We start from the raw sequence: 14410 nt of genomic DNA, 5'->3' as shown, positions 1-14410 counted from the left end.
AATTTTTTTTAAATTTCTTTTTAGCACATATCTAACCAAATATCTCAGTAGATACTAGTGCTAGAGAAGTCTGTCATGATACCAAATTATTTTACCAACTTTATATTTTCCATTGATTTGAATTATGCAAGTTAGCAGAAATGGGAGGCACTAAATTATGAAAAAATGGGAGGCCCTGAATTTGTGCATGCAAAACAGGGTCTTCAGATGGTCCCTGAAGATCTTTTGTACAAGGGCAGGATTTGTTTTCAGCATGTCCTAGAAACAAGTTCCATAAAAGTAACTAAAAACAGTGGTCTGGATGCAGTTGACTGCAAGAGGATTTTGTTCATCTAATTGTGCTTCTCTGCCTCTTGCTGCAGCCTCCTGGAGACAACATATTTGAACCAGAGCAGCACACAGAAACGCCGTTTACCTTTCCACTGTAGTGGTACCTATCTATATACTTGCACTCTGACGTGCTTTCAAACTGCTAGGTTGGCAGAAGCTGGGACCGAGCAACGGGAGCTCACCCCGTCACGGGGATTCGAATCGCCAACCTTCTGATCGGCAAGCCCTAGGCTCTGTGGTTTAACCTACAGCGCCACCCATGTCCCCCTAAGCCATGGGCATAGTAGTGATATAAACATAAGCTCTCCTGGAGGTGTAGTGGTTAAGAGCGGTAGACTCGTAATCTGGGAAACCGGGTTCGTGTCTCCGCTCCTCCACATGCAGCTGCTGGGTGACCTTGGGCTAGTCACAATTCTTGAAGTCTCTCAGCCCCACTAACCTCACAGAGTGTTTGTTGTGGGAGAGGAAGGGAAAGGAGAATGTTAGCCGCTTTGAGACTCCTTCGGGTAGTGATAAAGCGGGATATCAAATCTAAACTCTTCTATACAGGTGAAACTCGGAAAATTAGAATATCGTCGAAAAGTGCATTTATTTCAGTAATGCAACTTAAAAGGTGAAACCAATATATGAGATAGATGCATGACATGCAAAGCAAGATATGTCAAGCCTTTATTTGTTGTAATTGTAATTATTTGTTGTTAGGCCGGTCAATTATAAATGTAATGTAATCAATGAAATGTAATAGCGATGTTTATTTTTGTATTATTGTAACTATTTGTTTTATTACTGTGGAATTTCCAAAAGAAAGCATTTTCAAAAATTAAAATAAAAATAAAAAATAAAAAGTTGCATTACTGAAATAAATGCACTTTTTGACAATATTCTAATTTCACCTGTATGAAAACATTCCATCAGGAACATTTGTAAACTCTGTTATAATGAGTTCTGCAACTCTCATTTGCAGCCTGCTATTTTCATCATTCCAATAAAGCAATGAACAGAGTAGTGATACAATGACTGCTGCAATCAATACAAGATAATATTACCAAGGTAAGTATCTGTAAACAAACAAAAAATGTCCATGAAAATGGCAAAAGTAGTTTCTTTCCAAAATAGGTTTTATCTTAAACAATTGCAAACGCAGTAAATAAAGAGTTCACTTTTAATATACCAGTGGTTCAGTACTTGGACATCGTTCTGGTAATCCGGCATTTCAACACTAAATAGTGTAGTCATCGAGCTTCGTAGTAAATAATACTGTAGAACCTCTGCTTATTTTACCCTCGGGTAACGAAAACTTTGGGTTGCGAAAGCGGCAAACCCGGAAGTGTTTCGCTGCACGCACATGCGCAGAAGCTGTCTTCCGCGCCAAGTGCATGCGCATAACTGGTCTACCGTTTCTGCGCATGCACAGAAGTGGACTGCCGCCGCGCACGCGCGGTTCCTCTGGTTGCGGAAACCTCTGACCGGACCTCCGGAACGGATCCTATACGCAACCAGAGGTCCCACTGTATACAAGAGAAGACAGTATGTAAACGACTTAAAGCAGGGGTACATCTGCATGTTTCCATCGGGAGGAGCATAGAAAGGGCAATGAGCAGAAACTACTTTTGCCATTTTTATGGACGTTTATTGTTTGTTTACAGATTTTCATCATTCCAGCAACACGTATTACTGTGACACACCAATCCCTAAATAGTTATCAGTTACATAACACAAGGGAACTACAATTGCTTCTATTTTAAAATTAATTTAGGACTAAGTGCAAAACATGAGTAAATGTCTTAACAGTAGCAACCAGACATAGTCCAGTCCTACAAAAAGATAAAGAATATTTTTTACCTGTGTGTTTTTGTTTTCTGCATGTACCACTGATGGATAACCATTTACTAGTTTCTGGGTAATGGCTACCATCCTAGATGTCTGTGTTGTAGAAAAAGGGTCCCATACGTTTTCAGCAAGTACTAACAACAACAAAAAAGAATTATTACTTCTCAAAACTGTTAAGATGATGTTGCTAAAAATTAGAAACCGTTGTCCTTTTAAAATGACTGTATGTTTATAAAGTACCTGTTAATTTAGGCAGAACCACTTTCTCCACAATAGTAGGCAATAGTGAAACATCAGCATCATCTTTCTCTTGGTCATATTCTTCACATCCATAAAATAGCAAAGATTCAAACCATAGCATACTCTCAAAGTCTTGGCATTTATCCTATTAAAATAAAATATTGCCACTATAAATATGGTTTTTAAAACAAAATACTAATGAAGTGTGAACACTCTATCAATATGTTAGTACAAACATTTAGACTAGGTGCCTCCTTTTCAGAATGTCCTTGTAGTGCCAGGAGAACATCATATTTTCTGAGGCTGCACTGGCACTGATGTCAGCATGTTTTTTTCAGCCACCTATTTGCAAACTACTGCGTTAAGGCTGATCAAGTTGTAGAAGCCAGTGTTCTGCACTGCAATACCATCAATATACTGCAGTATATTGAATATAAAGCAGCTAGTTTCTGTAGTTTAGGCCTACCATTTGGATATTTATGACCCAAGGTGGCTTCCAACACATATAAAAACATAATAAAACATTAAACTTTAAGAACTTCTGATACAGGGCTGCCTTCAGATGTTTTCTGAAAGTTTTATAGTTATTTATCGTATTGATATATAATAGGAGGCTGTTCAACAGGGATGGCCATGCCACTGCCGAGAAGGCCCTCTGTCTGGCTCCCTGTAACTCCTCGCAGTAAGGCCCTCAGATCCCAGCCTTCTAATCACTTCTATGTAACCATTTTGCCTTGTTTAACAAACAGAACACAGAGAGCATGTTTCAACCTTCTCTCACCTCCAAAGGGTTCCAGGTAAGTAACTGAAGTCTTATTAAAGGATTTAATAGCTTAGGTAAACAAAGGCCAATATAAGCATCATTGTAAGAAGATGAATACTTGAAACGCCATGCTTCAAATTGCGACTTAATGGCGTCAATGGATGAAAAGTTTTCTACCACATCTTCAAAAACTTTGCTGGACTCCTTCAAAATGCGATCTAGGATAACAGTATTTGAAACAGCATAAATTAATATTCTGGTTTATATCTGCAATGCACTTTCAGGCAAACTTTCAAGCAAATATACTATAAAGAAATTGTTAATATCGATATTGCTTTGGTCAGATACAGAGCTGAATGTGCACAAAGAGGCTTGTAGAAGCCAACTTTCTTACCCTTTCTTCCTCATAGCAGTCTCCCCATGTTCTCTGCAAATGCTCTCACTGAGGGGCTTGGGTCCCTGCTAAATGGTGTGGATTATGCTGGTGGCTGAGTGGAAATGGGGAGATAGCCTTTTCCTAATTTCTAGGGATCCCTCTCTTCCCCCTTTTTCAACAGGATCTAGACCCTTAGCAGAAGGTGGTGGAGCAGGGGACTACCAGGGGAAGAAGGGACAAAGTCAGCTTCTGCCACCCCTGTAAAAAAATTCACTCTGAGTCTAGTCCTTTCTATTGTTTATATTCTGCCTTTTTATAGCAATGGCATAACAAAGTTATTTTTTCTTAAGAAGTTGGTTTTACAGCTACAGTGTTTACCTCAATGTCTGAAAGTACATGACTTAATTCAAGAGTGTGCCCGTGGTGATAATCACTTGAAAGCACAGCATCATGGAAGTAGTTCCAAGTATCAAAAAAACCCCAAAAAACTGTGAATAGTTCCACTTCAAAGGAAATACATGTAATTATGAAACTTATACCCTGTCTTTTTTCTGTAACACATCCTGAAGGAGGCTTACAAGATCCCATACAATGATATTCCTGATCCTGACTATTCAGAGAAAAGCAGCAGTCAAACGAGAATAAAGAGGAAAATGGTATGAGCAAAGAAGCCTGCTTTTTGCAGGCTTGATGTATGTTTGTGTGTGTGTGTGTGTGTGTGTGTGTGTGTGTGTGTGTGTGTGTGTGTGTGTGTTTTTTTACGTAGCAGGAGGCTCTCCTTGCTAGTAAGATAAGGGTTAGACTAGGGCTGGAAGGAATATCTCCAGCTGCCTGAAATGAATGGCTGATGATGGCAGGGAGCCATTTCTCTACAGAATACTAGGATCTAGATAGTACTATGACTTTTGACATTGATGAATAATCTGACCTCGTTCCATATTGAAGTTTGTAGTATCTGTTGAAGTTTCTTCGTCATCACTAGAAAGGCCTTCAAGGTGATCAGCCATCTTCCCAGATTGCTCTCTGGCCAGTCTACGACGAGCTCTATTAAAATGAATAGAATACAATGTTACATTAAAGTTAGAAAGCCAAGCTTTTCCCAAACAAAGGGTACCTGTTATTTTAAGGAGGATGCATCTTTCCTGCTCTCCCTTATTTCAAGAGGAAATGAAGCAGAGTTGAAGCCATCTGATGTTACAGGACATGTGTTATTTGATGACTAGTACCTCAGCCCTGAGGGACGCAGGTGGCGCTGTGGTCTAAACCACTAAGCCTAGGGCTTGCCAATCAGAAGGTCAGTGGTTCGAATCCCCACGACGGGGTGAGCACCTGTTGTTCGGTCCCAGTTCCTGCCCACCTAGCAGTTCTAAAGCACGTCAAAGTGCAAGTAGACAAATAGGTACCGTGTTTCCCCCTTTTTAAGACACCGTCTTATTACTTTTTTTTCTCAAAAAACCACAGGGTGGCTTATTTTTGGTGGGATGTCTTACTGGTATTTTTATTATGAGTCTGAGGGAAGGGAGGTGTGCGTCACTGGCCCAGCCCTCTCTCCCCAGCCCTGGGATGTTCGCAAAGGGCTGCTCTCTCTCTCCTCTGATGTGGGGACTCAATAGCAATCTGCTACACTGGAGCTTCTTAAATCTAAACCAGTATAATGGAATCTATCTGTGTGATACAGTCCTAGCAGTAGCCTATACGTAAAAGCAAATAAGGATCTCTACTAGCCAGCTGCCCGAGACTTAAGTTCCAACAGTCTGAAGAACAATGTAACACTTTGTAGTGATAGCAAAGAAGCTACCTGCTGAGAACAAAGAAGCCAGCTAAACAGCAATTAAGATTGCTGACTTGGTAAATGGTAGCAATTAAGAAGCAATTGAGCTAGCGAGGTGAGTTAAATTTTTGTGGGTAAAGGAAGCTAGGACCGGCAGTTTAACTTTTGTGCTCGCAAACAGCAAGACGGAAAAAGTCCTTATTTTAAAAAAAAGTCCCCAAGGCAAGGACTGCGATCCAGACTACTTACAAATCCTTAAAGGAGCAGCTCCACAGACAAGCAAGCATAAGGTAGAAAGGAAGGCTGCTTTATGCCTCGGTAAAAGCAAGGAGACAACAATCAGACACAGGAGACTGCCGGCGCATAGAATGGAAGGGAAAGGTGGAGGGAAGCGAGAGGTGGGTTCTCTCTCTCTCTCTCTCTCTCTCACACACACACACACAGAGAGAGAGAGAGAGAGAGAGAGAGAGTCACGCACAGGGAGATCTCCCTTAAAGGGAAAACAGCCTTTGCATTCGCGAGGCAGCGGCTTCAAAAGCCCCTCTCCCGTCAAGAGGAAATCAACAGGCAACTCATGGGTGGGCGCATAGAATGGAAAGGAAAGGTGGGGGGAAGCGAGAGGTGGGCTGTGTGTGTGTGTGTGTGTGTGTGTGTGTGAGAGAGAGAGAGAGAGAGAGAGAGAGAGAGAGAGAGAGAGAGACGCGGGGGGGTGTGGAGAGACAGAGAGACACGTAGATCTCTTCCTTAAAGGGAAAACAGCCTCTGCATTCACGAGGCAACGGCTTCAATCGCCCCTCTTTTCTTCCTCGTGCCTTCATCTCCTCCCCACCCCACTTTTCTCCTCTTCACCAAGTACAGCTTACACAGCTTGGCTAAAAAAAATATTTTCAAATCCTTTTATTTAAAAAAATGCTCTCAGAAACGGGGAGGGAAAATCACGATGCTTCAGCAGCCAGCAGCTACGGCTCTTCAGTGCATTTTTACAAGCTTTTAAAGGAAATACGTGTCTGTGGAGCGACAGCAAAATGGGGAGATATTTTAAGGGGGCTTGGCTGGTGAGAGGGGGGGTTATTGCTACTGGGTGAAGGGTCTATCAGTATGTCTTATTTTCGGGGTATGGCTTGTATCGCGCAATTGCTTAGAAATCCTGCTATGGCTTATATAATGACTACGTCTTAAAATAGGGGAAAGACGGTACCACTACAGCAGGAAGATAAACGGTGTTTCCGTGCGCTGCTCTGGTTTGCCAGAAGCGGCTTAGTCATGCTGGCCACATGACCCAGAAGCTGTCTGCAGACAAACACCAGCTCCCTCAGCCTATAGACCGAGATGAGCGCCGCAACCCCAGAGTCGTCCGCGACTGGACTGAACGGTCAGGGGTACCTTTACCATTACCTCAGCTCTGAACATTTTGCTACTTTCCCCTTCTCCTTAGTTTGGGATTTGTCATATATCTAGCAGCCAGCCTCCACCTCCACTGTGCCACACTATGTAAGACTCAAGCAATGTTCTACCTACAAGGCGAGTAGCCCATCATTTATCTGCAAGCACTTGAATATGCGGGTGGCGCTGTGGGTTAAACCACAGAGCCTAGGGCTTGCCGATCAGAAGGTTGGTAGTTCGAATCCCCGCGACGGGGTGAGCTCCCATTGCTCGGTCCCAGCTCCTGCCAACCTAGCAGTTCGAAAGCACCTCAAAGTGCAAGTAGATAAATAGGTACTGCTACAGCGGGAAGGTAAATGGTGTTTCCGTGTGCTGCTCTGGTTTGCCAGAAGCGGCTTAGTCATGCTGGCCACATGACCTGGAAGCTGTACGCCGGCTCCCTCGACCAATAACGTGAGATGAGTGCTGCAACCCCAGAGTGGGTCACAACTGGACCTAATGGTCAGGGGTCCCTTTATCTTTACCTTTTACTTGACTATGTAGGCTGTATACTACATAGAGACAGCAATTATACAGAACATGCATTCCAATACATATAGAAGTAACCTAAATGCTGTTGTACCTTCTTGCTTCTCTTTCTGCAGTCCGCCTTTTAACATGTTCTTGGTACAGTGTTCTGTCTCGTCCAAAAGAATCAAGGTTTGGTGCCATCAGTGCTTTACCTGTGAGAGTACAAACACTGAAATTAGAACACCCATTCTCCAGTTACAGGAAGCATAATAATGTCAGTGTTTTTTGCGGGGATTTTTCTCAGCAAGTGCCTATAAATCTGCAATACATCTATAAGTTTGACAATTATCACCCCCACACACCGCACAGATAAAGTGGCGGCGGCTGACTTATCTTCTGAAGCGATTACCAATTGGGTCAAATATTTGAGTGCCTTCATCATTATGTGCAAAAAAAGAAGTCACAATCAACTTATCACTCAGAACTCTTCAGTAACAGTAAACACTTAAAAAAACCTACAACATAAAAAACTGTTTGTATTGTTTTTTAAAAAAACATTAGTGTTCAACATTTATATGGAGTCAGACCATTGTTCTATCTAACTCAATATTGTATGTAGTGACTGGCAGCAGCTATCCAGGGATTCAAGCAGGGGGCATTTTTAATTCTACCTAGAGATGCCAGAGATTGAACCTGGGACTTCTGCATGCAAAGCAGATGCTCTGCCACTGACCTACAGCCCTTCCCCTCTCCATACAAAAAATAAAGAAAAGTCCTTTAGTACATCTAAAACAAGTCAAATTTCTATTCTTGGTGAACAACACTGAAGAGTATCAGGGACTAACAGATTTTCAGTTGGTATTAAGACAATTAGTACTGTTGTAGGCTACAATCTGATACTTAATTGTTGTCATACACTGAACATTTGAAAACAAAAACTAGATAATTTTTGGATGAATTTTCCTAATATCTACCAGCTTGGTATCAAATATGGAATAAGATTTCACCATAAGTACTCACTTTTGCATAATTTAATTTACAAATTCGTCCTAGCAAAATTATATAATACATATAAGACAGGAATGTTAGCACAAGTATTATTTGGTCTAATGTTTGAAGTAATGAAGGCATGCATGGCAAACTGTACCTAGATTGTGTTGGGTGGGTGGGGGGGCTTTTTGTAAGCTGCAGAAATAAATATTATTCAAAAGCTAAACTTCGATCAGAATTGCCTACATGGTTTTTTTTAGGTTTAGAGAACATTCTAAAAAATACTTTCAGGAAGTGAGGAAAAGACAACATACAGTTACACACACATCTAACGTGTAAAAAGGGATCGAAGCAAGATGCTATGGCTTTCAATCACTGAGACAGAGGACAGGAAAGGCACTGTATAGAGTTTGAGCTAAGATTCTTTAATCTGATTTTTTTTCTACCAGATTTAAACCAGACATGCTTTCTGGTTTCACTTTAAATTAAAACTGCACTATGTAAACAAGGTTGTTTAATGAATAATAAAAACCTTCAAGATGGACTGACTTGAATGGCTTGAAAACTCCGAAGATTCATCTTTAATATCATCTTGTCGTCTTTGGACAAGGCGGGAAGCTCGCTGTTTGTACAGCTGATGCATTGCTGATTCGAGTTCGTTAATCAGGAGCACCTGTAAAAATATAATACTCCGTAATAAAAAAGTCTTCAAGTTTTAACTGTATGGGATGCGACCCTATTCCAAGATATACAGCTACACATTTAGCTGCATCGCTTTCTTTTTACTGTTTTAACAACTGACTGCTATTTAACTCAAGAAAAGTGCATAGAAAAGAATGACAACAAGCTACCTCACGGAAAGCATAAGAACAAGCCTGCAAAGAAGTCCACAAAAGTTACTAGTCTGTAAGAACATTTACAAGGTTACCCTACAATATATATTCATTAGAAAATTATTTCACTTGGGAGTAGGCCAAAAGAAAAAAGGGAAACTCAGAGCTTCTTTACTTAATCACCTGAGGGCAATTTGGACGCCATAGACTATTAGACATGTGTTTACTTATAAGCCAAAGAACAAATATATTGTCTTGAATCGAGAGTAAAGCACAGGAATTACCAAGTTAACTTCCCAACTCCCCATGTCAGCCCATAAGCACCCCAAAATGCTCCACATAGTGTTGGGCAACTCTGCTGAATGGGGTGGGCTATAGTGGAGAAACTAGGGAAATCCCCCAAAACCTGACAGAAGCAACTTCTTTTGTATTTTAAAAATATTTTCTACTGTTTTACTAATTATTTTGATTGTAAATTGTTGCAAGCAGCCCACAGTAATATAGTCACTAAATAAGATTGGATTAATAATTATATAAACAAGAAGGTGCCTTTGCCTGATTTTAAGGCATTGCCCACCTTCCCCTTCAGCATAACTCCTAGTCACCAGGATTTGCAGTAATACTGAACAGGCTAAAACGTGCATTCACAAAGTCAATACACATAGCTCCCCATTTGAAGCAAGCAATCACTGTAGAGTTGGATTTCAAGCTGCTATGGCCCACCTGCTTGTTCATCTGAATCTATCCTTAATTAATTCTTTCCTTTACTAGTAGTCCAAGTAATTCCAAATTTGTTTTAACTGTTACTTAATAAAAACTGTTCTAGCAGGGACTTTGCAGTGACCTCAGAATTTCATTAGATCATTTAATGAAACAATTAATGCACAATAAAAAAGTTTCTTTACAAATTGAGAAAGAAAAGACAGAATATTTCAAGGAAAAAGTGAATTTGCATATAGAAATATCTCTCTTGGAGGTGATATAATGAAAAAAATATTAAATATTGGACAGAAAGCACAACTTTTTCTTTTTAGTCAACATTTTCTTAAAAAATAAAGGGCAATTTTTAAAAATTAGTCATGTAATCCAATGACTTAATGTATTTTCAATAAAGTTTATTAAGGAAGTGGAAAGATTTACTTACATTCACAGAAGTCCAAAAGCAGTTACAAACATGAGCGTTTACACTAGACACAAGTTACAAGTAGGTAGCCATGGTCTGCTGTAGTCAAAACAAAATAAAAAAAATCCTTCCAGTAGCACCTTAGAGACCAATTAAGATTGTCATTGGTATGAGCTTTCATGTGCATGCATGGTATTTGAAGAAGTGTGCATGCACATGAAAGCTCATACCAATGACAATCTTAGTTGGTCTCTAAAGGTGCTAATGGAAGGATTTTTATTTTATTTTGTTACGACTAGACACAAGGTTGGGTTTTTTAACCTATTTTAGTTATTCTACTCTTGACATTTTTCCACCAGGAATTGAGGCTACTGAGTGGCTGCAAGCACTACCACATTGACACAATGCATCCTGCCATCAACATCACTATTTCTCCATGAGTAAAGCAGAATCCTCCTCAAAAATTCAAATCTATTCAAGCTTTTATATTCTTTGCCAAAATATTCAAATCAACTTTGCCAACTCAGGGGAAGAAGGAAAGAGGCAGAAGCAAACATGAGAAAAGGGCATAGCCAAAGAAGACAGTTGTATTTTCTGCTGTTGTTTCACAAGCAGGAGCATCCTATGGAAACAGGCAGGGCAAAGCTATCTTGCTCTGCCGCACATGCTCATCACAATCCATTATACACAATCACACTAGTGTAAAGTGAATATGACTGTTCTTGCATTAGTTAAGAATTCATTATTAAAATGAAGCAAAGCCCGCAAACATTCAGAGTGCACTGCTAGCTACAATAAGTTCATAGTGCAATTTTCAGCTACGTTTAACTGTTAGCATAAATCCTCTGCATGGCACAGATGCTGTATGTGGATGAATGTTTACTTTATGTGATTGCTGTAACTTTCCCACACACAGGAGACTGTGTAACTTGATCTCCTGTCATGTGATGTTCTTTGTTCTGTTTCTACTTTCACTTTCTTCTGAACTGGAGAGTGATGGCTGAACACACACTCTCTGAATAAACGTAGATTAGCACCTACGATTGTTTGCTGTCTTCTTTACCGAAGCCAGTGGCAGTAGTAAGAATATTGGTGATTTACACCCCAATATTCCAACAGTGGTAGCAGAGGATGGTTGAGCTCTGGTTCCGATCTTCGGACCTCTGAAAAGCGTAAACTGGCAAGGAGGCCTCAATCTGCAGCAGCTGATCCTGAGGAATTTCGCCTGCTTGGGAGTCACCGGTTCCTGCGTTCCAGGGGAGGAAGTGCACGGATAGTCTGCGTTCCTTATCACCGGAGCAGTGAGTAACCGGGACGGATTTATAGCGGCAATAAAACCTCTAAAGCAGCAGCTTAATTGCAGATGCCTGCCGAAAGCCTAATTTGCAGCTTCTTTGTACTTTGAAGTCAGAAGCTAGCAGCACGCTTACAGAAGCAAGATGGCTAAAGCCGGGGATTCAGATCAAACACCCAAGAGTTTGTGTCCTTTGTTAAATGACTCAAATTACGCAACGTGGAGTGTTAAAATGGAATGTGTTCTTATCCGGCAAGGACTTATTGAGTTGATTCAGAACGCACCGCCCGTTTTGCCAGGCCACAGGTGGTTGAATCGCAACGCACAGGCAAGGGCAACAATAGTTCTGCATTTGGACCCATCACAGCTGGTTCATATTCGGAACTTAGATAATGCTTATGATGTTTGGACTCATCTTCGGGACGAGCACCTGAGGTTGCGCGCCGGATCAACAACATTATTCTTTCAGAGATTAATTAATTTGCGTCTGAAGGAGGGAGGAGACCTGAGAGCCCATTTGCATCAGATGCGTCAACTACGCCAGGAGCTAGTTGACAGAAACGTCAATTTGGATGACGACATTTATTGCTTTACAGTGCTAAATAGCCTTCCCAAGTCCTTTAATGCTATTGCAGCCCAGCTGGGGGCTCAAGACCCTCAGCAAATGACTGCAGCAGGAATTTATGCTTCATTGCTTAATGAGGAGGACAGGACCCGCGCACAGGTGGAGGCCAACGGGGAGCGCTACTCACCCTCACCTGGTGCATCTGCAGAGACTGCACAAGCCCTTAAAACTGTGGTCAGATGCCAGTTATGCAATATTCCTGGGCACACAGCCAAGACATGCAGACGACCCCAGAAGGACTCAGGAAGTCAACAACAGGCTTCTGGGCCTAAGGGGCGAGGCAGCGGCGGTAGTGGCAGCAGCAGCGGCGGCGGCAGCAGCAAGGGCCCTACAGCACGCAAAATGCTTGTAATGCTCACTCAGCTTGATGACCAAGAAGACGACGGGTCTTATCTGATCATAGATTCGGGATCTTCGCACCATCTGGTCAACGACAAGAGACTGTTCCAGACTTTTGAGAAGCTGGACTCCATCGTGTCACAGGCAGATGGCAATTCCTTGAAATCCATTGGAAAAGGAACTATTTTTCTGAAATCTCTAAATTTGAGTATCAGTAATGTGTATCTTGTTCCAGAGCTGAAGCAAAACCTTTTCAGTGTTTCTCAAATAGATGAGAAGGGGTTTGAGCTGTGTTTTCACAGGGGCACCTGTGTGATTTCTAAAGATGGAGAAGTTCTTTTAAAGGGACACAGAGACAAAGATAACCTTTTCAGATTATCTTATGATAAAAGTGATGCATGCTTTAATGTTGTTGATGATTGTTTGACAGGTCCAGAGGAGCCTAAGCAGGCAAAGAAGCAACCAAGCAAGAAAGGTCTAACACGTTGTTTCCAGATCGTTTCTGCTGGTGTTTTTGGTCCTATGCCGAAGTCCCTTGGCAAGGCCAAATATTATCTTCTGATAACTGACCACTTCTCTAAGTATACGTGGTTTTATCCTCTGCAAAAGCCTCAGCAGGCTATTGTGAAATTTTCTGAATTTCATGCTAAGGTTGAACTGAAACATGGTTGTAAAATTGAATGTTTATTGACCAATGACATTCCTCTTTTTACTTCACAGGAGTTTCAAGCTTTTTTTGATGACAAAGGCATTCACCACAAGTTTGCCAAAACCCAGGCAGCTTGGGACAAAAGCTTATGTGTTAAGGTTAACACTGAGTTAGAAGCAGGCATGCAAGCGCAACTGCTGAGTTCAGGATTGTCTGAACAACTGTGGGCTGAAAGCATCTCATTTTTCCTTTACCAGTGGCTCAGACAGGTTCCTAAAGGACAGAAGCGTTCTCCTTATGAGATTCTGTTCCAACAAAAGCCTGATGTGAGCAACACTAAGGTTTTTGGAACCAAAATGTGGGTGGCTTCGCTTGAGGGCAAGCCAGTCCAAGGCATTCTATTGGGTTTTGAGGAAGGTCAATGCAGAGTTATGTTGCATTCTTCCAATGAGGTGATTCTTACTCAAGAGGTAGAACACTCTCCTACGCCACAAGAAACATATGTTCTTGATGAATTTCCCATAGGTGCCAATGATTTTGATGATTCCTACACTGACACAAGTTGTAGTGATAATGATTCCTTTGCTGAAGGCTCTACCCCGAGTAGCTCTGACACAGGGGAGACAGTCATACACAAAGGAACTCATGCTGTTTTTAACAGACCTTCATCGGATGATGAAAAAGTGCTAGAAGCACTTGACCCACTGTTTACCATTGGTATGAGTTCTCCCAAAAGTCCTGAGGGGGAGAATCTCAGTAAACAGGATTTGCACCTCTCACGCAGGTCTGAGAGGATTAGAAGAGGACCCAAGAGGTATTCTCAGGAGTTTGCCAACACAGCAATTGCAAATTTAGCTGTGCTTAGAACTCCAAAACAGGCAGCAGTCACACAGGCTAAGCCACAACAACAGGTTGTCAAACGCAACACTGTTTCTGTCAACAGAGCAACTGCTCTGGTCCCCTGGAAGCCAAAGCTGGTCAATCCAGTCTCAGAGAGTTCCACAGCAGGAAAGTCCTACTTTGTTTATGACAACTGTCTGTTCACTTCTCTTAATGATGCTCTCACATTTGCATCTTTTTCCATTTCAGGATTCAGGGGAGATGTTAGCATAAATCCTCTGCATGGCACAGATGCTGTATGTGGATGAATGTTTACTTTATGTGATTGCTGTAACTTTCCCACACACAGGAGACTGTGTAACTTGATCTCCTGTCATGTGATGTTCTTTGTTCTGTTTCTACTTTCACTTTCTTCTGAACTGGAGAGTGATGGCTGAACACACACTCTCTGAATAAACGTAGATTAGCACCTACGATTGTTTGCTGTCTTCTTTACCGAAGCCAGTGGCAGTAG

The 14410-nt window shown here is 41.5% G+C and overlaps 1 protein-coding gene across 2 annotated transcripts in view; it reads right to left on the bottom strand.

The window, feature by feature from the left end:
• PAXBP1 (PAX3 and PAX7 binding protein 1) overlaps positions 1-14410 on the bottom strand; it is a 30756-nt gene that overhangs the window by 4133 nt on the left and 12213 nt on the right. For both annotated transcript variants that reach the window (XM_035115636.2, XM_035115637.2), the window contains exons 8-13: positions 8743-8866; positions 7316-7415; positions 4468-4583; positions 3182-3381; positions 2401-2545; positions 2173-2294 (exon numbers count right to left, since the gene is read on the bottom strand). In XM_035115636.2, the coding sequence (XP_034971527.2) occupies positions 2173-2294; positions 2401-2545; positions 3182-3381; positions 4468-4583; positions 7316-7415; positions 8743-8866 (807 nt within the window). The remainder of the gene's footprint in view (positions 1-2172; positions 2295-2400; positions 2546-3181; positions 3382-4467; positions 4584-7315; positions 7416-8742; positions 8867-14410) is intronic.

The sequence above is a fragment of the Zootoca vivipara genome, chromosome 4 (assembly GCF_963506605.1).
Source record: "Zootoca vivipara chromosome 4, rZooViv1.1, whole genome shotgun sequence".
NCBI lineage: Eukaryota > Metazoa > Chordata > Lepidosauria > Squamata > Lacertidae > Zootoca > Zootoca vivipara.
Note: the sequence above shows the minus strand (reverse complement) of the source record. Positions and strands in the feature narration are given on the sequence as shown.